Source organism: Dendrobates tinctorius, unplaced genomic scaffold (assembly GCF_039654945.1).
Source record: "Dendrobates tinctorius isolate UK_male_01 unplaced genomic scaffold, ASM3965494v1 ptg000134l, whole genome shotgun sequence".
Taxonomy (NCBI): domain Eukaryota; kingdom Metazoa; phylum Chordata; class Amphibia; order Anura; family Dendrobatidae; genus Dendrobates; species Dendrobates tinctorius.
The window spans coordinates 22667790-22693113 of NW_027361802.1; the positions used below are offsets into that span (position 1 = coordinate 22667790).

At 45.7% G+C, this 25324-nt stretch overlaps 1 protein-coding gene across 11 annotated transcripts in view; it reads right to left on the bottom strand.

Moving 5' to 3' along the window:
• The window catches only part of PRUNE2 (prune homolog 2 with BCH domain), a 289573-nt gene that overhangs the window by 220611 nt on the left and 43638 nt on the right, over window positions 1–25324 (bottom strand). For 10 of the 11 annotated variants that reach the window (XR_012220026.1, XR_012220025.1, XM_073543802.1 and 7 more), the window contains exon 4: window positions 10478–10525. The exons of the other annotated variant lie outside the window; for it this stretch is intronic. Coding sequence is in view for 8 of the 10 variants with exons in the window: in XM_073543802.1 (XP_073399903.1) it covers window positions 10478–10525 (48 nt within the window). In the remaining 2 variants the exon portion in view is untranslated. The remainder of the gene's footprint in view (window positions 1–10477; window positions 10526–25324) is intronic. 11 annotated transcript variants of the gene reach the window in all.

Genomic DNA, 25324 nt, shown 5'->3' on the forward strand with positions numbered 1-25324 from the left:
TCTGAAAGGCGGGGGAGATCTAAAGTAGGAACGAGGCCGTATGAAAGATGGAGATGGTTCTCTCGACCTGTGGGGCAAAGTGTAATGAGTGCCTGGTCGCAAGACCCTGATGTGATGTTATGTGTTCAACCCCACAAGTTTGAACAGAGGGGGGAGGTATGTGGTGTAGTAACCACTGAGTCCGCTAGGGGGTGCTGTGTGGATGTCCCAGGAGAAAGGATGAATGGCAGAATATGGAATGGCTGTAATGTATCCCAAAGTGGGTGGCTTTGGGATGGAGACTTATGTGTTGTTCAGCAATGATATTGCTGAGGTGTTGCTTCAATGTATAAGGGAGAAGTCTCCAGGTAACTAGAGAGATGGGCGAGCCTGGTTACCTACAAACCCACCCAGGGGTGTGTTTAAGAGTGTCATAATAAAGTAGTATGTGTGGCTGTGTGTAATAGGACCTTTAGTGAGGTCATAGCCATGTGATCACCTGTGGGTGTGGTTATGGACCATATAAGGTACCTGAGGTCTGGTCACATGAGAGAGAGCGTATGGATCTGATTGAGCCATGTGGAAGGTCCCGGCAGGCCTAGGTGGAGGAAGGTGTGCTACCTTCCTGAAGACCACGTGCTGAGGCCGCTGACCCAGTGAGGCCTGTGGATATTGGCTGTATGTGAAGACGGATAAGCCTCCTGTGTTTGCTGAGGCTCCAGGACTGAGCCTGAAATCATGGACACTTATACTTGCTTTCACCTGAGCTAAAGGCTATTCCTTATGTTATGTGGTGGTTTATGGGTTATGGAGCAATAAACCCTATGAACTTTTAAAGGAACGTGCCTCCTGATTGTCTCCCGTTGTTCCTGAGCGAGTTGAATCCCTACAATAAATATAAATATATATATATATATATAAAGCTGAGTGTATGTATGTATGTGTGTGTGTATCAAGCCACGAACACTGCATGCCCACAGATATCGGGGGTTCAGGGCGCAAGATGTTGGGGGGAGCAGGAAGTTGGGGGGTGCAGGATCTTGGGATTTTGGGGCACAGGATGTTGGGGGGCGCAGGATGTTGGGTTCGAGGCACAGGATGTTGGGGTTCGGTACAGCCTGGGCCGATGCAGCAGCTGTTAGTGCAGAGAGTGGTGCCCGCTTCCTCCGGCCTGCAGGGTAGCTGTTCTCTGGAGGCGCGATTCATCCTTTCTTCGCCATCAGTCCCGGAAGCCTGTGATCCCGGCCCGGCTTGCTGTGCTGTGTGCGGCCGCCCCTTTCTTCCTGCGAGCGGCCTCCCACAGAATCCCTATCCCGGGGTCTGAGCTCCAGACCCCCAGCCACCATGCCGGGTCCGCAGGCCGGGAGAAGAGCCCGTGTGTACGCCGATGTGAACAGCCTGAGGAGCTGCGAATACTGGGAGTATGAGGATCACATCCCAAACTGGGGGTAACCGGGGGCGCAAGGGGTCCAAGATTGGGCGGAGGGGGCAACACATTGCCTTACCGGTGACCGCTCATTGGGGGCGACTACGGAGGGGTTCACTCAGCAGAGGTATATACTATATACGGGAGATGACGTACAAGTATATACTATATACAGGAGGAGATGACATACAGGTATATCTAATATATAAATCTCAATGTGTGTGTGCATGTAAGTGTGTATGTCCGGGATTGGCATCTGCGCTGTCGCAGCTACAGCCCAAAAATTTTGCACAGTCACACGTCTGGACCCAGAGAGCATCATAGGCTATGTTGTGAGGCAAAGTTTTAACCCCGTGCATTCCAATTCACCAAACAATTTTGCCCCTATGTACATAATGGGGAAAAAGTGTATGTATGTGTGTATGTATGTGTGTATGTCCGGATTGGCATCTGCACCATCGCAGCTACAGCCACAAAATTTTGCACAGTCACACGTCTGGACCCCTAGAGCGTCATAGGCTATGTTGTGAGGCAAAATTTTAACCCCACACGTTCCAATTTACCAAACAATTTTGCCTATTATTCTTATCATTTCTATGGTGTTATCGTCCTTCTGTAAAGCTGGAAATAACACAATTTATTACCGTGCCAACACAGACCACCCTCTGACACAGACTGCAGGGGGAGCTCAGTATCACACAGGATAGGATTAGATACACGGCTCAGCAGTCAGTATCACACAGGATAGGATTAGATACACAGCTCAGCAGTCAGTATCACACAGGAGAGGATTAGACACATGGCTCAACAGTCAGTATCACACAGGATAGGATTAGATACACAGCTCAGCAGTCAGTATCACACAGGATAGGATTAGGTACATGGCTCAGCAGTCAGTATCACACAGGATAGGGTTAGATACACGGGTCAGCAGATGGTATCACACAGGATAGGATTAGATACACTGCTCAGCAGTCAGTATCACACAGGATAGGATTAGATACGCGGCTGAGCAGTCAGTAACACACGATAGGATTATATACACAGCTCAGCAGAAAGTATCACACAGGAGAGGATTAGATACACAGCTCAGCAGACATAATCACACAGGATAGGGTTAGATACACAGATATACATTTTGTTTATCAAAAGTCTCTTAAATGAGTTGAAAATAAAATACTATCAATACTTGGGTAATCATTTAGTTAATTTATGTTGCAAATCTGTAGTGTTGAATATATGATGTGAAATGTTTTTATGTGCAATATAATCATTATAGAATCATAGAATCGTAGAGTTGGAAGGGACCTCCTGGGCCATCTGGTCCAACCCCCTGCTCAAAGCAGGATTCGCTAAATCATCCCAGTCAGATGTCTGTCCAGCCTCTGTTTGAAGACTTCCATTGAAGGAGAACTCACCACTTCTCGTGGCAGCCTGTTCCACTCATTGATCACTCTAACTGTCAAAAAGTTTTTTCTAATATCTAATCTGTGTCTCTTCCCATTCAGTTTCATCCCATTGCTTCTAGTCTTTCCTTGTGCAAATGAGAATAAAGTTGATCCTTCTATATTTATATTTATTTATGTTACCCTAACGATATGTTCATCTATCCCTACTTACAGAATATGCTATCAACTCATTTATGCCTAGCAGTGACACTATCGATTTGGTGAAAACAGACCCTACATTCAATTGAAAAGGGTATGACCACGCTCCTCCATGTTGTTCCACACAGTTTCTTATCTACCGCGTTATCTCTCATTCTCACGTGTTTGATGTCTCCACATCCTCCCAAGTAATTCTAGTGCTTATATTCCATGCTTTCTGGATACTATGTGTATATATTTTGTATAAAGTGTACATTTTTTGATATTTTTATGTATGTATTTTATTACAGCGACTTTGTGATAAAGGCCGATGTGGCCGAAACGTCGTTAGATGTCGCTTCCTCACCGTCAAGCAATAAATTTACTTCACATTAAGCATAACCAGCGTGTGCAGTGACTCTATATTGTTTATGCAAGCTATGTAAATGACTGCCTTTGGTCATTTTCAGGTTGAAAAGGGCACCTCAATAGATAACATTGGTAATAGAGTGATTCTATGATGTGTATGTGGTGGACTGAGACTCAATTATCACTAATGAGTTGTATTTAAATGGTACCTGTCGCCAAAGTAAAAGCATGCTCTTGCTGCCCTCACCCCCACAACTTTACACTAGTCTATTGTCCAAGGATCCTTTCTGAGTGAGGAGTTTTTGTTCATCAGAATTTTGTCAGAACTAAAGAAGCTGGAATTTCCCTCACTTCCCAGCATGTACTGTAACTGGCAATATCCAATGGCTTGTCTGCCCAAAATTGGAAGCCCGTGGATTTATACTGCCTATATGCAGGTAGACAGGCAGGAGGACAGGAGCAAAAAGGCAAAGACTGGCCCTTATTTTCTGTGTTGAACTATGCTACTCAAAACAAAGTACTCTTGGCAACAGGAGAAGGCTAGGGGTGGACACTTGGGAGTGATCTTTAAGGCTAAAAATATATTTTTCAGTAAATAACGTGCTGTGCAATATTGTTAGTCATTGCATTGCCTATCAGATGAGCCTAAATATATTGAAACTTTGACTATTTAGGCTATGTGCTCATGTAGCGTTTTATTCCGGACACTGAAAACCGGACTCCTTCCCAGAAATTGCGCGTTTTTTTCCGCGCGATTTCACCGCGATTTTACCGCGATTATGATCGCGATTTTGCCGCGATTTTCGCGTGCGATATTCAAGCACTTTCCAAGCGATTTGAAGCATCGCTTGGAAAGTGATTGACAGGTTGGTCACACTCGTCAAACATAGTGTTTGACAAGTGTGACCAGCTTTTTACTATTGAGGCCGCCTATGCGGCATCAATAGTAAAAGATAGAATGTAAAGAATAATAAAAAAATAAAAAATGAGGGTATATTTACCTTCCAACGTCCCGTGCTGCATTCCCGGGCCTCAGCGTTCCCAGTAATGCCTTGCGAGACCTGTGATGACGTTGGTCTCGTGTTGCTATAGCGATCTCACGAGACCGCTAGAGTCATGCGAGACTACGTCATCACAGGACCTTGCCGCAAGGCTTTACTGGGAACGCTGAGGCCCGGGAATGCAGCGCGGGACGTCGGAAGGTAAATATACCCCGATTTTTTATTTTTTATTCTTTTTTTTACAGGGGTATGGTGCCCAGGGCCTGGAGGACAGTCTCCTCTCCTCCACACCGTGGGTACCAACCGCACATGAGATGCTTAACTTCGCGCATGGTGGGCATAGCCACATGCGGGAAGTAAGCGGTTCTCATGCATTCCTATGGGTGCGGAATCGCGGCAATTCTTTGCGATTCCACACAAAAGAATGAGCATGCTGCGATTTTTTTTCCGCGATGCGATGCCGCCGTGGAAAAAAGTGCAGCATTAGCACAGCATGTGCGGAATTCCATAGGAATGCATGGGGTGCGCTCTGTACAAGATTTTTAAATGTTTTCGCAGCGTTTTCGAAAATAGCGGCAAAAACGCTTAAAAATCGCATCTTGGGCACACAGCCTTACTATTGATAGTATGCAAGAAAAAGTACGAGTGTGCACAAGTGCCATCTGTCCCTACATCACTGCACTGTTCAGCATTTCACTCCAGGGATTTCCAATCTGTTCCATGTAACCTCCTCCATTTACCCTTCTTCATGCCCAGCATCTTTTCTCAGAGCTTACATTTTTACAGTGTTTACTTGGCTGAAAATCAGTAAACAGCTTTATGAAGTTTTGTGTTATTTTTGTTCCATTTTCTCATGCTTCTACCAAGATGTACAACATCATAAAGCTGAAAGTACGGTAAATGATTTAAATAACATTTTTCAAAAAAGGATTAGATTGGCCTACCAAGAGCTTTTCCACAACAGGGTTTATAATCTAGCAGCAGATTATAGTCAAAAATGCATTTTAAAGGGGTGATCCAAAACATAAAAGCCCTTTAAACATATCAATTTTTATGCCATATCTAGTTTTGTAATTTATTTTATTATAAAATTCCCTACCAGTCTCCATAACCTGCAAATCCCTATATGTTTTTTTTAAAACTTTACTCCATTTGACATTTTGTTTGTGGGGAATCTCAAGCACGATGTCACAGGAGGATGTCCCTGCAATCACTTCTCCACAGCTTCTATCACCACCTCTGAAATCGGGCATTAGAAGGGGCAATGCAGCAGTTACTTACCACGGCGTTTTGCCCCCCCGATGACATCCGAAATCAACTGTGGTAATGGTGATGGAGGCAGCAAGAGGTGACGACAGCTTCTCTCATGCTGCAACACTTCATTTGTCCACAGTGCCACTGCATCTTGACTTCCCACTGCCAGCCTTTGTCTGTCACCTCCATCTCATTCACTTTAACTGGATGTCATGAGTGATGAGTGATAAAAGCAGGGTGATTGACAGCAGCGTTGCCCCATAACTTCTATCACTGCCATGAAATGAATCATCATTAGAGGGTGGTGATAGAAGCAGGGTGAGTACCACCCCCTGATGATTTGTTTTAGGGCAGTGATAGAATTTGTGGGGCTTCACTGCTATCACTTACACTGCTTCCATCACCACACCTGATGACATCTGGTTTCAGTGAAGGAAGAGATGGTGACAGTTTAAGTGTGGTGTTGAGGAATGAAGATGGGGCTTGGCAGGGACAAAAGTAGTGTGGTGGTGATAGAAGATGTGATCACTTCTCCCTGTCTCCATCACCAACATCATGATTGATTCCAGAGACCATCAGGGATGGCGGCGAAAAAAAGGTAAGTGACTGCAGCGCTGACATATGATGATGTTTAATTTCAGGGGGTGCTAGAAGCGACATGGAAATGAGTGGAGGCCATCTTCCTGATGACATTCTGTTTGAGACTTCCCTCAAACAAAACTTCACGGTAAGCAAAGAAAAAAAAAGATATAGAGATTAGAAAATTAGAGAGAACAGCAGGGAATTTAAAAATATAGCAAATGAGAAAAAGTGTTTAGGATTTAAACATAGATGTTTTATGCATTGGACAATCCCTTTAAGTAAGCATGTTAGCGAGGTAGAACAGGAAATAGTTATGATTTATTTCCCAAATGGTTTTTGTTCATGATATGATATGGATGATAACAGTGGTGTTTACTATGCAACTAAAATTCAAAATAATTTCCTTTGGCAGTCCCAAGGACCTTCGTCCAGGTATGGACTGGGACTGAAATTCAGCCCTAGCATTTGAAATCACACAGGCCCATGCTGTCCCCGTCCCCAAGCACCAGATGGGATATATTACTAATATTAGCCTGGAAGGAGGAAAGCAAGATTTACTACTAGACCGATATTTCTAATGACTCCCGTGGCCTGCTGGGGTAAGTGACGGAGTCAGTGACTTTGTGCTCCATCACAACTCTTATCAGTATGGGTGTCTTGAGAACACCGATTCTGTTAACAACGTAGCAGACTAGGCGGCCCACAACCAGACAGGCCCTTCTGGCATTTGCCAGAATTGTCAGATGGCCAGTCCGGCCCTGCCTCAGTCCCAAATGTGTGCAGCATCTCTGCTTTTGTCCTCAATGACAGGCTTATCACATGTACACACGGACAAAATTATTGGTCCCCTTCTGGTAAAGTAAGAAAAACCCACAATGGTCACTGAAATAACTCAAAATTGATAAAACAAATTTTCTATTGAAATTTACTAAATATTATCTAATGAAAATCAGACGTTGCTTCTGAATTGTGGTTCAATAGAAACAATTAATAAAACAAACTAATGAAAATTATGCTACCCATCTACTATAGTTTTTTTGTATTGTATGTCTCAATGGAGGCGTTATACTGTATATCCAGCCAGGATAAGCTAGGGTACAGAAAGGAGCGTTACACCAGATCATTTTCTAACAACCTTATAATAGAAGCTGGATTATAAAAAGAAATAACAACAATTCCTTTTGCAGTTCGGTAGAAAAATAACATCGCACGGCAGCAGAAAAAGGGTTCATTCTTTTAGGACACCAAGCAATGATTACCGCACCTTGGATGCCTTCGTTTCCATATTTAGACTATTTAAATAATATTATGTAAAACTACATTGAAAATATGAAAATATAATAACATATTTGATCAGGTCATTATTTAAATGCTGATATTAATGTGGCTGATTTGTGTAGTCAAATAAGAAGAATAGGAAACAGCTAAATGCTTGAAATTTCCAGGCCGGGGAAATGCCTAAAAGGTTGCACCTCCAGAATATCTAAGATGCTCCATCATAATTCTTCCCATCAAATCCTCCAACACAAATGAAGCCTCACTGTCAAGTCTACAGAGATTAGAAAGTGGGAATTAGTCAGCAGCTGCCTGGATGCGAGAGGCGGCGATGTCTTGGAGCATCGTACCCGGCCAGCTCTTGTCCTTTCCTCCCGGCTGCTTCTTTTGTGAGAAGGAAACAAAGGCCTGTGCAAGCATGGGTTAATAATTGCGGTTATTCTTTGTAAGCATGAATTTACCTTGCAAAGGGTTCGGATGTGTCCCTTCCTGCTGGGAATCTCTGCTCAGGATTACCGTATTTTCAGCATTCCTCTTTGTTTTGCATGGAATACAGCGTTCCACCATGTTCTGATCACATGATCAGTGGTACATCCAAATAGAAACGATCACCTGCTTCCTAGCAGTCAGCTAAATGCAGCCGAGAGCATAAGCAGATGCAGTGGTTTGAAGGGCAGATTGAGGAGGACTCAATAAAACTGACACTGCAGAGTCATGGAGGTTGTCAATGATGCTAGCCCATTCAATAATGTATGCATTATTTACCGAGAGAGGTCTGGCTCTATTAGCTCACACTCCTCTAGGAATAGTATATTTATAGTGTGCGATATTAAGCGCTTCTCTAATCAGCAGATGTAATATTCCAACATAATCAAATGAATGCACAACATGATAATTCTTTCATGTTATTAGATTAAAAGGAAACTGTCAGCAGGTTTTTGCTATGTAATCTGAAGACAACATGCGATAGAGGCTGAAACACAGAATTCAGGGATGTGTCACTTGTCAAAGTATGTGCCGCTGTTTACTAACTGTGAAGGTTTTATCAATAAGAGATTAACATTGCTGGACTAGAGAGCCCGGTGTGGGTGGGGTTAGCTTTCTCATCTCCTCTTAGTTCCTAAATCTAAAACTCTGATTGTGTCAGAACAGCTGCACCCAGTGATCTAAGTGATACATCGTTGGATTCAGCTTCTCTTTACCCACATTAGGCTTCTCTCAAATGAGGTAGCAAAAATCTGCTGACAGATTCCTTATAACTTCTTAAAAACCTATGACGTGTATATCCCCCTTTTTGATGCAGGCTCTGGCACTGAGCCAGCACCTTTTCCAGAACATGACAGCGCCCAGTGGTTGGCACTCATAGCGGATGAGCATTTTTGTTACACATATCAGGGCTTCAGCACAGAAAGCAGCTGCAGAATGTTGAGAGTTATATTCAACTGATAACAGTGAGAGCAAGCGCAAGATAATGTATTAATCAATCAAATAAATAAATAAATTTAAAAAATGGCATGGGTTCCCCTATATTTTTGATAACCAGCAAGGCAAAACTGACAGCTGTGGGCTGCAACCCTCAGCTGTCAGCTTCAGCAATGCTGGTTAACAATAATAGAGGAGACCCCACACTATTTTTTTAAACTAATAAAATAATTTTTGACAACCAGCCTTGCTAAAGCAGAAAGCTGGGGGCTGGTATTCTCCGGTGTGGGAAGTGGCCATGGATATTGACTGTTGTGAGTTCATTTTCCCCTTCACTACTGAGGCCCGAGGAACTCCCTCTTCTGGTAAAGAAAGGTAGTGAGCCTGATTATCAAACACCTGAGTCTGATGATGATGACTGGCTGAGTGGAGTTACTGACTGGATATAAGGCTGCCGACGCCCTTCTGCCCTGCGGGTGATTTCTCTGTGGGATCCTTGGAGACCAGTCTGAATTCCTGCTCCTCTAAAGCTAAGTTTTCTGCTCGGCCTTTTGCATTTGTGCTTAGACTTTGTTTTGCTTTGTTTTTCTGGATTTCTGCCATTCCCTGCTGGGGTGTGCTGAATTCCTTTAGCTCTGTCTTCTGAAAATACCTGAGTGCTGATTTAGTTTTTGAAGCCTAGCTGCTTCAGGGTCTTTTTCATATCAGCTTGTTGGCTTATGTCTTTGATAGGGTTTTGGCAGATTGCAGACAGCAACCTTCCTTTCCTGTTCTGTTTAGCTAGCTTGGGCCCCATCGTTTGCTCAGCCTATCTTTCTATCTGTGTGAGTGTTTCATCTTGCTTCACCGTCATTATATGTTGGGGGCTGCCTTTTACTTTGGGGTCTGCTCTGGGGCAGTTTAGATTTCCTTTTCTGTCTTTAGGCTATTTAGCGCTCCGGCTGTGATCGAGGGGTCTAGGGCATCGTAGGAACCCCCCACGGCTACTGCTAGTTGTGTTGATAGGTTCAGGGGTCTGCAATCTGATAGTTGCCAACTTCTCTGGTTTTCTGGACGTAGCTTCTATTTTTGTGTCTGCCTCCTACGGTGACTCAATCATAACAATTGACCCTCCTAGCCTAAAAATAGAAGCCTGCAGCTGCCCAGAAAAGGCACATCTATTAGATGCGCCAATTCTGGTGCTTTTGCAGGCTCTTCCCACTTGCCCTGTTGTGGTGGCAAGTAGGGTTTCATTTCTTGAAATCCCATCCACTATGCTCTAACATCTGGATGCTGGGGGTTTGACGCTGCGGATGTACACAGCGTCCAACCCGCAGCATTTACGGACCGTGGGAACATACCCCCAATATATCTGCAAACAGGAAATCACTTTTTGTCCTTCCTAGAAGCCAACTTTCAATTAGCTTTATTTCAAGTGACAAAAAAAATGCATGCGGAAAAAACACATCAAAAACAAATGTAAAAAATGCAGGTAACCCGCCAGTGACCTCAGATGCAGATTTGGTGCAGATTTCACCTGCGTCAAATCCTGAGCAAATACTGAGCAATTCCTGATAGTGTGCACATACCCTAATATCCCTCACCTGTCAGTTGTTCTGTCCCACGCCATAATCCATGTCCATGTTTCCAACCTGTGAAAAATAAGGATGAATGAGCTCAAGGAGATCAACATCCAACACTGCGGAGACACCATCACATGTTTCTCAATGCAAGCAATGACTAGCCAGGTCTTTCCCCGGGAAGGAACAACCATGGGAAGGGCAGTCTCCAATGAAGAAAACCACCTATGCCAAAATATGGTATCCATCCACAGACAGCTGTTTCGGGGTATTGCCCTTCATCAGTGTGGAGTAGGAAACTGGCCAGTAGGAGCAATGCCTAGTAGAAGACTGTGAAAAATGAGGATGAATGAACTCATGGAGATCAACATCCAACACTGCGGAGACACCATCACATGTTTCTCAACGCAGTGATTCTAGAGCAATGCCCCCATCCCTTATGGGAAATATGTAAAAATATGCAAAACACAAGCCGCGGAGACACCATACATGTTTTTCAAAGCAAGCATTGACTAGCCAGGTCTTTCCCCAGGAAGGAACAACCACGGGAAGGGCAGTCTCCAATGAAGGAAACCACCTATGCCAAAACATGGTATCCATCCACAGACAGCTGTTTTGGGGTATTGCCCCTCATCAGTGTGGAGTAGGAGTGTGGAGTTCCAGCCTGGACAATGCCAAGATGTGACCGTCCAGGCTGAGAACCACTGATGAATGAGCTGCTGCGACCGCAGCCTCTGTGACTAGGGGTGAAGTCATGAAAGTTACTGCTGGTCACTGAGGCAGTGTTCCCAACCATGCTCAAAGTGTCAACATTGGTCACATGAGCATCAGAACTAGAACAAAGAAAAAAAGCAGAACAGATGGCATCAGGGCACACTATGAAAAAAGCCAGCTGGTGAAGGCAACCTTCAGATACTCAAATTCATGTGGATGTGACTTTGACATGTACTGACTACCTAAAAATTGTTGCAGACCAAGTATACCCATTAATGATAATGATGTACCAACATCAGTAGCATCTTTCAACAGGTTAATGCATCCTGCCACCCTACAAAAATTGCTCAGGAATGTTTTGAGGGTCATGGCAGAGTTCAATATGGTATCTTTATCTCAATTTAACTAGTCAACCATGTAATGTGCCTGAAAAATAAGTCTAGCATATTATTATTAGTAGTATTATTATTATGCATTTATATAGCGCCATTTATTCCATGGCGCTTTACATGTGAAAAGGGGAAATATAGACAAGCATAATAAATATGTGTAAGACAAGGGACACACAAGTAGATAAGGAGAGGGGACCCTGCCCGCAAGGGCTCACAGTCTACAGGGATGGGTGAGGATACAGTAGGAGAGGGTAGAGCAGGTTGTGCGGTGGTTCAGTAGGCCGAGGATCATTGCAGGCTGTAGGCTTGTCGGAACAGGTGGGTCTTCAGGTTCTTCTTGAAGGTTTCTGTTGATGGTGAGAGTCTGATGTGTTGTGGCAGAGAGTTCCAGAGTATGGGGGAAGCACGGGAGAAGTCTTTTATGCGGTTGTGGGAGGAAGAGATAAGGGGAGAGTAGAGAAGGAGATCTTGAGATAATCGAAGGTTGCGTGGGGGTAGGTACCTGGAGACCATGTCACAGATGTATGGAGGAGACAGGTTGTAGATGGCTTTGTATGTTATGGTTAGGGTTTTGAATTGGAGCCTCTGGGCAATAGGAAGCCAGTGAAGGGCCTGGCATAGGGGGGAGGCTGGGGAATAGCGGGGAAACAGGTGGATTAGTCGGGCAGCAGAGTGTAGGATGGCCTGGAGTGGTGCCAGAGTGCTAGAGGGGAGGCCAGAGAGTAGGAGGTTGCAGTAGTCGAGGCGGGAGATGATAAGAACATGCACTAGTGTTTTTGTGGTTTCGTGGTTGAGGAATGAGCGGATCTGGGAAATATTTTTGAGTTTGAGGCGGCAGGAGGAGGTGAGGGCTTGGATTAAAAGAGAGCGCAGAGTCGAGGATCACCCCGAGGCACCGATCGTGCGGGACTGGGGCTAGAGAGCAGCCATTGACATTGATGGATAGGTCTGGTGGAGGGGTGGAGTGAGATGGGGGAAAGATGATGAAATCTGCATATGAAGGCTAATGTTTTGGTTCCACATACCACAGGATCACTTTGGTTCTCTGACCCCTTTTGTCACGCGGCGGCTGCCGCAGACCTCCTCTCTTACCTCCCTCCGGCCCCGGCTCACCCGCTCTCCGGGGGTCACCTCTCTGCCTCACCGGCCGCTGCGGGCCTCGGCGCGGTCTCTCCCGGTCCCCCGTCCACGGCCCACGCCTGCCTCTGTCCGGCCCCCTGGTGCGCGCTCCCGCTCCTCCTCCTCGGCGGGTGCGTCTCCTCACTATGGCCGGGCGCGCGCTCTCCCCCGCCTGAGGACGCGCGTCTCCTCCTCCAGCTGGAGGTCATGACCCGGCAGGCCTTCGCTCTCCCTATATCAGGCCGCCTCCTTCTGGAGGCGATGCCTGACTATCATTAGTATTTGCTAGTGACTCTGGCCGCTCTCCTAGCGCTCCCCTGCCTTTTCCGTGCATTTACCTTGCTCCTCTTGTGTTTCCTCTCCTAGGTTCTGTGGCTTCAGTCCTCGCCCGTTTCCCTCCTGTGTCTTCAAGCCTTGCCATTCCTCCTGTCTCGCCAAGACTTGCCGTCTCTCCTGTGTCTCCGAGCCGTGTCGTCTGTCCAGTGCCTGCCCTTCGGATCCACCTCTCTGACCGCCCTGACCTTCCCGGGTACCGGCTACCGTGGTGATAGTCCCCCGTGGGCCTGCCCCATACACTCCCTGTATAGGGGGTGGTCCACCTGGTCAGCTCGCCCTTGGGGGGTTCGTTGCCACGGTCTAGTGGGTCCACCCCAGGAGTACCTTACACCTTTAAGTAATTTCAGTCAAATTTTCTGACACAAATAGGAGTAACTTGCAGTGACAAAATGCTATGGTCACACAGGAGGGTGATTTACTGTAAGCATATATATGTGTAAGGCTCCATGGATGTGCCCCGTGCCTATAATAAGGTACTAGCTGGAGAGAGTGTTTGATCTCCTTCCATCAATGATACAAAATTACTAAGTTCTAAGTGCGGTAGGTTCACAGCACATATGTGAAAACCTTTTATCTTGTCTATATTCAAAGATTATCACTTTGCCTCCGGGAGGGTCGAGTCGGGTTTTGGACCACCTGACTTTACCAAAAGTCGAGTCGAATTAAATCGGACGACTATCAGCAAAAGTCGGAGTTCCGACCGAAACCCGACCCCAATGCAAGTCAATGGGGAATAACAGTCGGCAGTGAGTGGAGGACAGTAAACACACCTACAGTGCCCATTTCAATGGCAACATCAATTCTTATTACTTAAGCTTGCCAACCTTAATTTACTTTATAATAATAGTAACGCATTGAAAACTGGGGGTTATTTGGCTAAAGTTGTGGGGGGGTTACAGCCCAGTTAGGGAGGTGGAAAAACTGGCATATGTTGAGGTGTAGGCTGGATGTTCAGCAGCTGCAAATGGAGGAATTGGAGAAGTCGGAGGAAGAGGAGGACAAAGCGAGCTATTTTGCTGGCAACCTGTATGTCATCAGGGGAAGGTGGTACAAAATCCTTTGAAATCCAGGCATGGTTCATTTTAATGAAGGTGAGTGTCAGGAACACCGCACTGTACTTTCTCACTGAGCGAGTACGCGTGTCCTGAGTGTCAGGATCCTGTCAGCGCCGGCGTGCAGCCTCCGCTGAGAAGGGACTCACCTGCACTGTAGGGGTACCAGGGTCAGGTACAGCCAGAAAGTACCGATGCACAGGACCTGTGGATGCTGAAGTTTAGCAAGCAGACACGGGACCTACGGTCATGTGACTGCAAGGGGGCGGGGCTTAGCATCCTGCTTAGTGAGATGGAAAGACACTATACAGAATTACTCAGAGTCAGGCAAAACGGGGTTCATACACAGAGGTAGCCGTAACGTACCAAGGATGAGACAGAGCGGATAGTCAGGGCCAAGCAGCAGTCAAAACCAAACAGACATAGAAGGTACCAAGCAGGATCCAAAGCAATATCCAGAGAACAGACCGAGTCATACACAAATTATCAAGCAACCAGAACACAGCACAAACACACTCAGGGGTCACCACACAATGCCAAGGGCAAGAGTATAACTGACAGGGATGGGAGCGTCCTGAGGCTATAAGAAGCCTCTCCCAGAACCAGGGAGAGGCCACAATCATAGCCCCAGGTGTGCAGGTAAGCCTGCACCGGGATCACAACCTTTAACCCAAGAAATGCCAGTCATCAGCACTGGTTCCAGACATTAACCCCACGTGTGCGAGTCAAACCCGCACTGAGATCATGACAGTGAGATCACCTACATTTTGAGTCAACTGCCGGGTCCTTCTTTCTGTCAGGATTGATCCAGCAGCACTGAAGACTCTTTCTGATAGCACACTACCAGCAGGGCAAGCGAGCTCCTGTAAGGCATATTGTGCCAATTCAGGCCAGGTGTCCAGTTTACAAGCCCAGTAGTCAAAGGGGAATGAACTGTGAGGGAGAACATCGATAGGGGAGGAGAGGTAATTTTGAACTATAGTTGACAACTGCTGTCTCCTGCCTGTTGCAATTGATTCAGTATTACCAGTCGTGTGAGCGGTACTCGAGAAATCAGTCCATAACATGGTCATGAAACCCCTGTCTCCAACGCCACTTTGGCTGTGTGCACCACCAACACCTCTTCCATGTTGCCCAGTACGGCTCGTGGTAGAACCTGCACCGCTGCTGTGTGCTGGGAATGCCTCTAACGGTTTACCAGAGTTGCTTGTTTGTTCGCCAATATTAGCGCTAGGTTCTCCTGTGGCATGATGTTCTGTAATTTGCTTTATAGCGTGGATCGAGGATGCTGGCCAACCAGTAGTCGTCATCCTTCATAAGTTTGGCAATGCGGGGGTCCCTTTTTAGGATCCACAGGAGATAATCACACATGTGGGCCAATGTTCCAGGTGTCAATGATGCACTGCCAGTGGTGGGTGGAGGAGCACTTTCTGCCAAATCCACATACCTCCAGTCACGCACAAACCCTGTACCTGACCTTGGCAAGCCAACATTTTCTATTGCCTCCTGAGAAGCATCCTCCTCCCCAAAATAATCATCCCCCTCATCCTCCTCATCTTCCTCTTCTTCCTCCACCTCTTCCAGGACAGTTCCCTGAGCAGACAATGCCTGACTGTCATCAATGCTTCCCTCCTCCTCCTCCTCCAGTGTAGATGCCTGATCCTTAATGTGCATCAAAGTTTGCATGAGCAGACGCATAAGTGGGATGCTCATGCTTATGATGGCGTCGTCTACGCTTACCAGCCATGTGCATTCCTCAAAACACTGAAGGACTTTACAGAGGTCTTTCAGCTTTCACCACTGCACATCCGACAACTCGATGTCTGCCCTCAAACTGCCTGCCCGTGTGTCCTCCCACAAATGCATTACAGCCGGTCTCTGTTCGTACAGCCTCTCAACCATGTGCATGGTGGAGTTCCACCTTGTTGCAACCCCTATGATTAGGCGGTGCTTGGGGAGGTAGAACGATCGCTGCAGCCTCTGCATACGACTGGAGTCTACGGGCGAGCGACGGATGTGCGGGCACCGTCTTCGCACCTTATGGAGCAGGGATTTTAACTCCGGAAAATTATTTATGAAGCACTGCACAACCAGGTTCAAGGTGTGAGCCAGGCAAGGTATGTGCCTGAATATTGCCTGGGCTATGGCCACCACAAAATTACGTCCGTTATCACGGACTACCTTGCCTGACTCAAGATGTAGACTGCCCAGCCATTACTCAGTTTCTCGCTGCAAGTAGTCGGCCAGTACCTTCCCGGTGTGTCTGTTGCCGCCCAAAGACATCATCTTTAATACAGCCTGCTGATGCTTACCACTAGCTGTTTGACAGTGGGACACCTCGTGTGCAACACTAGCAGTTGCGGATGGAGTGCTCGTGCGACTGCACTCTGTCGACGAGCTTTCGTTTCTGGAGGAGCCGGAGGGTCGAACGCCTACAGCCAACTGTTGCCTATACCGTGGGCTAGACAGCACTGTCCCACCGCCGCTGTCCCCTGTGGACCCTGCATCCACCACATTCACCCAGTGCGTGGTGATGGCCATGCCTACTGGCCCATGCATCTGTTGTGAGGTGCACCTTTCCACTCACTGATTGTTTGAGTGCATGGACAATGCGGTCTTTCATATGCAGGTGAAGGGGCAGGGATGGCTTTTCTAGAAAAGAAGTGCCGATTGGGTAGGTCATAGCGTGGGACAGCCCTGAGCTCTCGGAATGCTGCGCTTTCAACCAAACGGAAGGGCATCATCTCTAATGAGATCAGTTTGGCAATGTAGGCGTTCAAAGCCAGTGTACGCGGATGAGAGGATGAGTACTTTCTTGTCCTACTCAGAGTCTCGGCTAGGGTGAGCTGGCCTTGAGAGCTGCATATTGCGGACTGAGAGGGGGATGGTGATGGTGATGGTGGTGGTGATGGCCTAGATGCAGTCTTTCATTGGAAAAACATTGTGATTCCCTGACTGCTTTGGCCTTGCGACGACACCTCAACATTTCTTGCTGGTGGTGTGCTAACCGGTGGGCTTACAGTGGGGGAAGCGATGTAGCATTGCTGGCTACCTTCAGTCGGAGCAGGTGCACGTGTGCTACCTGAGGTTTTGTAGTCCGTCCACACTTGCAAGTGCATGGTGTTTACATGTCTAAGCATGCAACTGGTATTCACATTTCTGAGATTTTTCCCTCGGCTAAAGGTCCTTCCGCACTTCTTACAGATAACCTTTGCCTCATCAATAGGATTTTGGTCAAAAATGTGCCACACTGCACTCTTCCTACTATGGGAAAAATTTTCAGGGCTTGCACGCTGTGCTAATTTGACAGTCTGGCCCAGCTGTCCTGCAAATCTTTTTGCTTTTTTAACACGTTTTTGGACTGCTATGGGCCTGCCAGATAACCGCAGCTGCGATGTTGATGCCTGCTGTAGATCCTCCTTCTCTTCTGAGCTATTGCCAGCAGCACCCTCTTCCCCCAATGGATGCCAATCCGGGTCAACAACTGGGTCATCCATCACCTCCTCTTCAATTTCATCTGCACCTTCCTCTGTGTCACCTTGTAAGGTGGTATAGTATACGGGAAGGGACACCTGAGTTTTATCAGGGTCAGAATCTGGCTCAGTAGACTGCGAGGGCAATGCAGTGCTCTGGGTGAATGTACCAGCAGAATCATATAGCACTGGCTGTGCATCAGTGCACTCCATGTCATATTCATCTTGGACTGGGGAATTCAGGATTTCACTTGATAACTTAGGCATGGTATGTGAAAAGAGCTCCAGGGAGTAATCTGAAGTGTGGCCTGATGCATCCTTCACTTTTGGTGGGGGTGAAGGACACAAGGAAAGGTGTTGTTCCTGACCAGGAGCCTGCACTGACAACTCAGTGCTTGCAGTTTTTGAAACTTCCAAAGAGGAGGCGATAGAGCTGGAGGCTGTTTCGGCAATGTAAGCCAAAACCTGTTCCTGATGCTCCAGCTTTAACAGCGGGTGCTATTCAGGACGTCCGTCTCCTCCTGAGACCACCCAACACTCACGCCTCACCAGGTCCAAGGTCACAGCACGTGCTTCAGGGATCCGATCCATCTAGCAGAATCTCCCAACACTGACCCTCCAGGACCTTGCACCCTGAACCACTCAGGTACATACTCTCTCCCCATGTGATCAGACCTCAGGCACATTATATGGTACCTAACCACACCCACAGGTGAGGTATGGATCACATGGTCATGACCTCACTACAGGTCCTATTCCACACACAGTCACACACATACAGGCTTTACATTGGGCATTCAGACGCATGCCCCTGGGTGGGTTTGTAGGTAACTGGTCCACCCTTCTCACCAAGTCACCTGAAAGCCGCCCCATATAAAAACAAAAAACCTCATTAGCAGTAGATCTGCTAATCACAAGATTCGGCTTCCATCACAGGGCACCCACCCCTGTGATACATATTTGCCATCTATAACCCTGCCGGTCACCATTTTCCCTATTACCATGAAAGAACGCCTGCATGCATGTCCACATACAGCGCCCCCTAGCTGTCACAGGGGTCACTGCATCACTATATATATATATATATATATATATATATATTCATACACAAAATCAATAGCTGTGATATAAAAATTCTGCGTAGTCTAATATGCTTCGTGCATACAGTTAATGTCGCATATCAAGCCGTGCTGTGCAATATGTAGACTAAATTCATTGTGAGCCTAACACAGCAACAGTAACACTAGAGATGTGATGACTAAAAAGGTTCCAAGGCCATCTTAAAGGGGTTGTCCTGTCTCAAAGTACAAGTCTGCAGTCAATCTATGTGACTGGAGACCTGTGAATCATGTGAGGATCCTCTGTGGTCGGTGCTAGGAACAGCGGTCATACAAGTGTATTTAGAGAGGCCTCCACCATCTAATCAGAATGTGGCCGGGATTATGCATATCGCATACTTGTGGTCACATGACCGCTGTTCCCGACACTTGCATTGGAATATCCTCACAGCGCCCGATTTGAGGATTCACAAGACTGCAGTCACATAGAGTGACTGCATACTGTCACGAGTGTGTCAAGTCCTGGGAGATCTTGGGTTAGAAGATCACTAAGTATTTTGAATCACAGATCATGCTTTTAGCCTGCGTGTATGTGTGCCATAGTAAATAGATTTGGTCTCCTTTGGTGCTGAAGGTTAACCCTTTCTATGCTGGTCAGAAACATGCAGCTCCATTTCAGCTGCTTCTGATCTGGTCATTACCTCTCCCTATAAAACCTGGGCCAGACCTTCTCTTCCTTGCCAGTGAAAGCTTTGCTTCTTAGTTCCTTAGAGACATTGGTTGAATTGGAAATCGTTGTTGCTACTGGAGATTGCTGCGTGTTGATTTTGGGTGTATGCTTTCCTCACTGTTGTTTTCCCATTTGGTTGGTACATTTCTATCCTTCCCTATATACCCTTCTACCTTTGGTGAGTGTTAGTATGTTTGTTGCTTTTTGCTATCCCTATGTTGATACATTAGCATTTCTGTCCTGTGCATCCTGGGGAGTGGGAGCGGACAGCTTAGGGAATAACAGGAGAACAGTAAGGCTGGTGGCCCAAACCTTCTGACCTTAAGAGGTTTTTTTGGGAGAAAGGATAGTTACTGCCCCAGACCTAGGGACGGATCAGGACTCCTTTCCCTAATTATGAACAGTCATAGCGTGACACATACTTATAGTTTAAGACCAGACATCCCCATTAAGGCCTCAATCAGATGTCCGTAAGTCACATACATGTTCTATTTGTGTTAGATCATGTACCCATTTTAGTGTATGGGGCTGTTTAGGCCTGTTTCACACATCAGTTTTTTTGTTCAGTCAAAATCCGCAAAAATGGTGGATAACGGATCCGTTTCTGTACAGACCACAACGTTTGGCACCGGACCGTTATTTTAACGGATCCGTCGAAGGAAGAATTTTAAAGGAACCGCTACCTGGGGAAGGAGAGAGAGAGAGAGAGAGAGAGAGAGAGAAAGAGAGAATTTTTCAGCCGCCAGAACAGAGTTTAGGATAAAATTTTCGGCTGAGTGAAGTCTTTCGGGCATGCGCAGTGAGAATTGCGGATCCGGGCGCCCAAAAAAACGTTGCATGGTCCGTCCGGGCATGTCGTCGGACGCCAAAATTTTGGCGGATCTGCAAAAAAACGGATCCAACGGATGCCCATCCGTCAAGATCCGCCGATAATGCAAGTCAATGGGGAAAAAAACGGCGGATTTTGACTGATGGAGCCAAACGGATGTGTGAAACAGGCCTTAGGTGTCTTGTTAGATACGAGTCATGGATTAAAATTACCCACACAAAAAATATCCACACAAGTCTATGGGTTCATGACAACACAAGGATGGAATCAGTGTGCAGTCCATGATTAACGTTACAAGGGTAAGTTCACATGAGCGTATAGAAAATCCTCTGATTTTCATGCAGAAAAAATGGACTGTTTTTCATCTGTATTTTGACCCGTATGGCATCATATTTAGATATCTGTAGTGAATAACATTTATGAGATCAAAAACAGTTTCCTACGTTAATAATGGCAGTGAATCTATAAAAATTGGATGCTGTGCAGTTGAACAATACTATATTTTTTTTTTTTTTGCAAACCCATAGACTTCTATCTGTGTTTTTATATACAGTATGTGAAAACTCAGTGACGTCTGAATGAGGCCTTATTCACTTAGTAACAGCATAGACCTCCTCTGTGATCGGTATTCCACTCATATGCTAGTATGAATAGAGAAGTGCACATTATATTACTACCAAAGTCACAATAGACTAAGAAGGTGGAAGCATTTTATGGGATCTGTATTCTTATACAACAGGTTTATTAACCCAGTCTTTTTTATCTTTACTGCATTCTCACCTGAAGAGAATCCTGAAAAATTAATCATTACACATTTATGTCAATATTACTGCTACTGGTAAAAGATATACTGTCATCGCTTGTACATAGCCCTGACTGCTAGGATATGAGAAGAATCTTCCTGAGGAATGACCTGTTTACTTTGTAGCATGGCTATAAATGGTTGAGAAATAGCAATCCCTAGTCTTGCAGGTATATGTTTTTACAGAGAGTGCTAACTGCCTGCCAGACAGCGGTAAATTCACATAGACCACATTTATTTACCAGGGTTATGGAAAAATATCTAGATCTGTACAGAAGGCTTTTGTCTACTCTAGCAATGAAGGCAGAGAGCAGCTGGTGAGTACATTTATCAGTAATGTTCGCAGGGCAAGTTTTAGCGCGCTGTAATGGAAGTTACTGGAGAAATGCTACAATACTTCTATCCTTAAATTACCACTGGTTTCCAGGACCATCCAAAACCCATTGTAGAAAGGTCATGTAGGTCTTCAAAGCTTTGTGTCGTCATGGTTACAGACTACAACTAATCCTTGAGTTTGTCACTAATTCATTTACTAATGTAGGTAAACTATGCCTTGTGCATTTAGGGAGCGGTCACTGTCTCCATCTCAGACTACCACCGTGCCCACCCATCTGTCTAAGACTACTTATAATTCAAACAAAGTACAGCTGGATCCCACCTTTCCACTAATAAGGTGAATCTCATTAATGTAGGATCCAATCAAAATGAGGTCTCCTTGTTGCTTGTACATGGGCTCACACACTGATTAAAATGTGAACCTCACCTTTTTATGTCTGTAGCGATAATGTAATTTATATACAGTTTGTAATGTTTTGCAGAGTGTTGTAGAATCTGTGTTTTGTATCTACAACCAAACCCCGTATAACCTGATCACATTTGTTACTTCATTTTGTACTGTTTGTTTCCCACTCAGATTCCTGTTTATTTGATTTCCACTATTCTCATTCTCTAGTTCTGGGATCACTTTCTCTGTGTCCAAAAGCGTTACCGTAGTAAGGACTCGTTCACACGTCAGTGTCTCCCCTATGTGTGGTGACAGTTTTCACACATACCGGAGACACTTACACATATAGACCCATTCAAGTGACACGTAGACATGTACACACGTCCTGCACACGTGCACACCGATGACACACTTGGACGTCATCCGTGTGACACGTATCGGCACCTGAGAAGCAGCGGTACAGTAAGCTCTGTTCCCTGGCACTGGGTGCTGAAAGCGGCTCTCATCATTCTACACTGCTCTACTGGCGATCATAGCGAGCAGGGGAGTATGATGAGAGTTATATTCAAGTGAGAACAATGACAGCAGGCAGCTGCTGATGGGACTATTACTCCCATTAGCCTACATCTGCTGCTGCTAAATACAAATAAATCCCAAAAAATAGATTAGGAAGTAGAAAAAAGCTTTAAAAATCAATTCACAAAATACCTCTATTAGTGCAAAAAGCAGAATGAGGTCCTGAGTATTTTAGGCAATCATATTTTATTAATTACATCAAATAAAAATAAATACATTAGGTTTAGAGTACTGCAAACGGTACTAATAGAGGTATTTGTGAACCTGCTGCTGCTAGTAATAGTGACACCAGGAGCTGATTCATGACCCCTCACCTGCGCCATAAATAAATAAATGAAAAATCCGGCATGGGTTCCCCCTGTATTTTCTATAACCAGCCAGGTAAAACTCAAAGCTGGGGGCTGCAACCCTCTGCTGTCAGTCTAAGGGCGTGTGCACACGCTGTGGATTCTGCTGTAGATCAGCAGCGGTTTTGGTAATGCGGATCTGCAGCAGTTTCTGCTGCGGTGTACAGTACCATTATAATCAATGGAAAACAAAAACCGCAGTGCACACGGTGTGGAATTTTCCGTGCGGATTTGCTGCGGTTTCAAAACTGCAGCATGTCAATTCTTTGTGCGGATTCCGCAGCGGTTTTACACCTGCTCCATTGTCCAGGTGTCAAACCACAGGGGAAAACCGCAGGCTTATCAGCAGATAAACCGCAGGTCTTTTGATTTGCGGATTTACCTGCGGATTTTCCAAATACGCAAGGAAAATTCTGCAACAGAATCCGCAGCGTGTGCCATGCTGTTTTTTAAAATTATTTAACCCCTTCCTGACATCCGACGTACTATCCCGTCCATGGGACCCGGTCCCCTATGCCCATGGACGGGATAGTACGTCTACCGCGATCAGCGGCGCCCACGTGGTGAGCGCCGCTGATCGCGGCCGGGTGTCAGCTGATTATCACAGCTGACACCCGGCACTATGTGTCAGGGGCGGTCACGGACCGCCCCCGACACGTTAACCCCTTGCACACCGCGATTAAACATGATCGCAGTGTACCGGGAGTTAAAGGGAAGCATCGGCAGGGAGGGGGCTCCCTCTGTGCTTCCCTGAGCCCCCCACGGCAGCGCAATGTGCAGCGCTGCTGCGGGGGGCTCCTTTCCTCCAGGCCCCCGAATCCAAGATGGCGACGGGGGCCTTCGGGGGCCTGGAGGAAGCTGGCTTCCTCAGTGCCTGCAAAGCGCAGGCAAGAGGAAGTCTTCTTCAATGTCTGTGACAGATTGCTGATCTGTCACAGTGATCTGTGATGTGACAGATCAGCGATCTGTCACAGGACAGTGATGTCCCACCTGGGACCATGTAATAAAGTAAAAAAAAATAAAAAAAAGTGTAAAAATAATTTTAAAAAAATCGCCAAATAAATTAGTAAAAAAAAAAAAGAAAAATTTTCCCCAATAAATTCATTTTTTGAAAATAAAAAAAACCCAAAACAATAAAAGTACACATATTAGGTATCGCCGCATCCATAACGACCTGCCCTATAAAACTGTCCCATTAGTTAACCCCTTTAGCGAACCCCTTAAAAAATAAAAATAAAAAACGAAGCAAAAAATAATGATTTATTATCATACCGCCAAACAAAAAGTGTAATAACGCGCAATCAAAAAGACGCATATAAATATCCATGGTACCGCTGAAAATGTCATCTTGTCCCGCAAAAAACGAGCCACCACACAGCATCATCAGCAAAAAAATAAAAAAGTTATAGCTCGCAGAATAAAGCGATGCAAAAATAATTATTTTTTATATAAAATAGTTTTCATTGCATAAAACCGACAAAACATAAAACAAGACCTAAATGAGGTATCGCTGTAACCGTACTGACCCGAAGAATAAAACCGCTTTATCAATTTTACTGCACGCGGAACGGTGTAAACGCACTCCCCCAAAAGAAATTCATGAAACGCTGGTTTTTGTTCATTCTGCGTCCCAAAAATCGGAATAAAAAGCGATCAAAAAATGTCACGTGCCCGAAAATGGGACCAATAAAAACGTCAACTCGTCCCGCAAAAAATAAGACCTCACATGACTCGGTGGGTCAAAATACGGAAAAATTATAGCTCTCAATATGTGGTGATGCAAAAACTATTTTTACAATAAAAAGCGTCTTTTAGCGTGCGACAGCTGCCAAAAATAAAAACCGCCATAAATAGTAAATCAAACCCCCCATTATTACCCCCTTAGTTAGGGAAAAATAATAAAATTAAAAAAATGTATTTATTTCCATTTTTCCATTAAGGCTAGGGCTAGGGTTAGGGTTAGGGCTAGGGTTAGGGTTAGGGCTAGGGTTAGGGCTTGGGTTAGGGCTAGGGTTAGGGCTGAGATTAGGGTTAGGGGTGTGTTGGGGTTCGGGTTGGAGTTAGAATTGGGGGGTTCCACTGTTTGGGCACATCAGGGGCTCTCCAAATGCAACATTGCATCTGATCTCAATTCCAGCCAATTCTGAGTTGAAAAAGTCATATGGTGCTCCTTCCCTTCCAAGCTCTGCCATGCGCCCAAAGTGTTTTACCCCCACATGTAGGGTATCAGCCTACTCAGGACAAATTGCAAAACAATTTTTGGGGTCCAATTTCTCCTGTTACCCTTAGGAAAATAAAAAATAGGGGGCAAAAATATCATTTTGGTGGAAAAAAATGATTTTTTTATTTTCACGTCCAAGCGTTATAAACTTCTGTGAAGCACTTGGAGGTTCAAAGTGCTCACCACACATCTAGATAAGTTCCGTGGAGGGGTCTAGTGTCCAAAATGGGGTCACTTGTTGGGAGTTTCAATAGTTTAGGTACATCAGGGGCTCTCCAAACGCACATGACACCCGCAGAGCATTCCATCAAAGTCTGCATTCCAAAATGGCACTGCTTCCCTTCCGAGCCCCGACGTGTGTCCATACAGTAGTTTTCTCCCACATATGGGGTGTCAGCGTACTCATGACAAATTGGACAACAACTTTTGCGGTCCAATTTCTCCTGTTACCCTTGGGAAAATGAAAAAATTGGGGACTAATTGATCATGTTTGTGGAA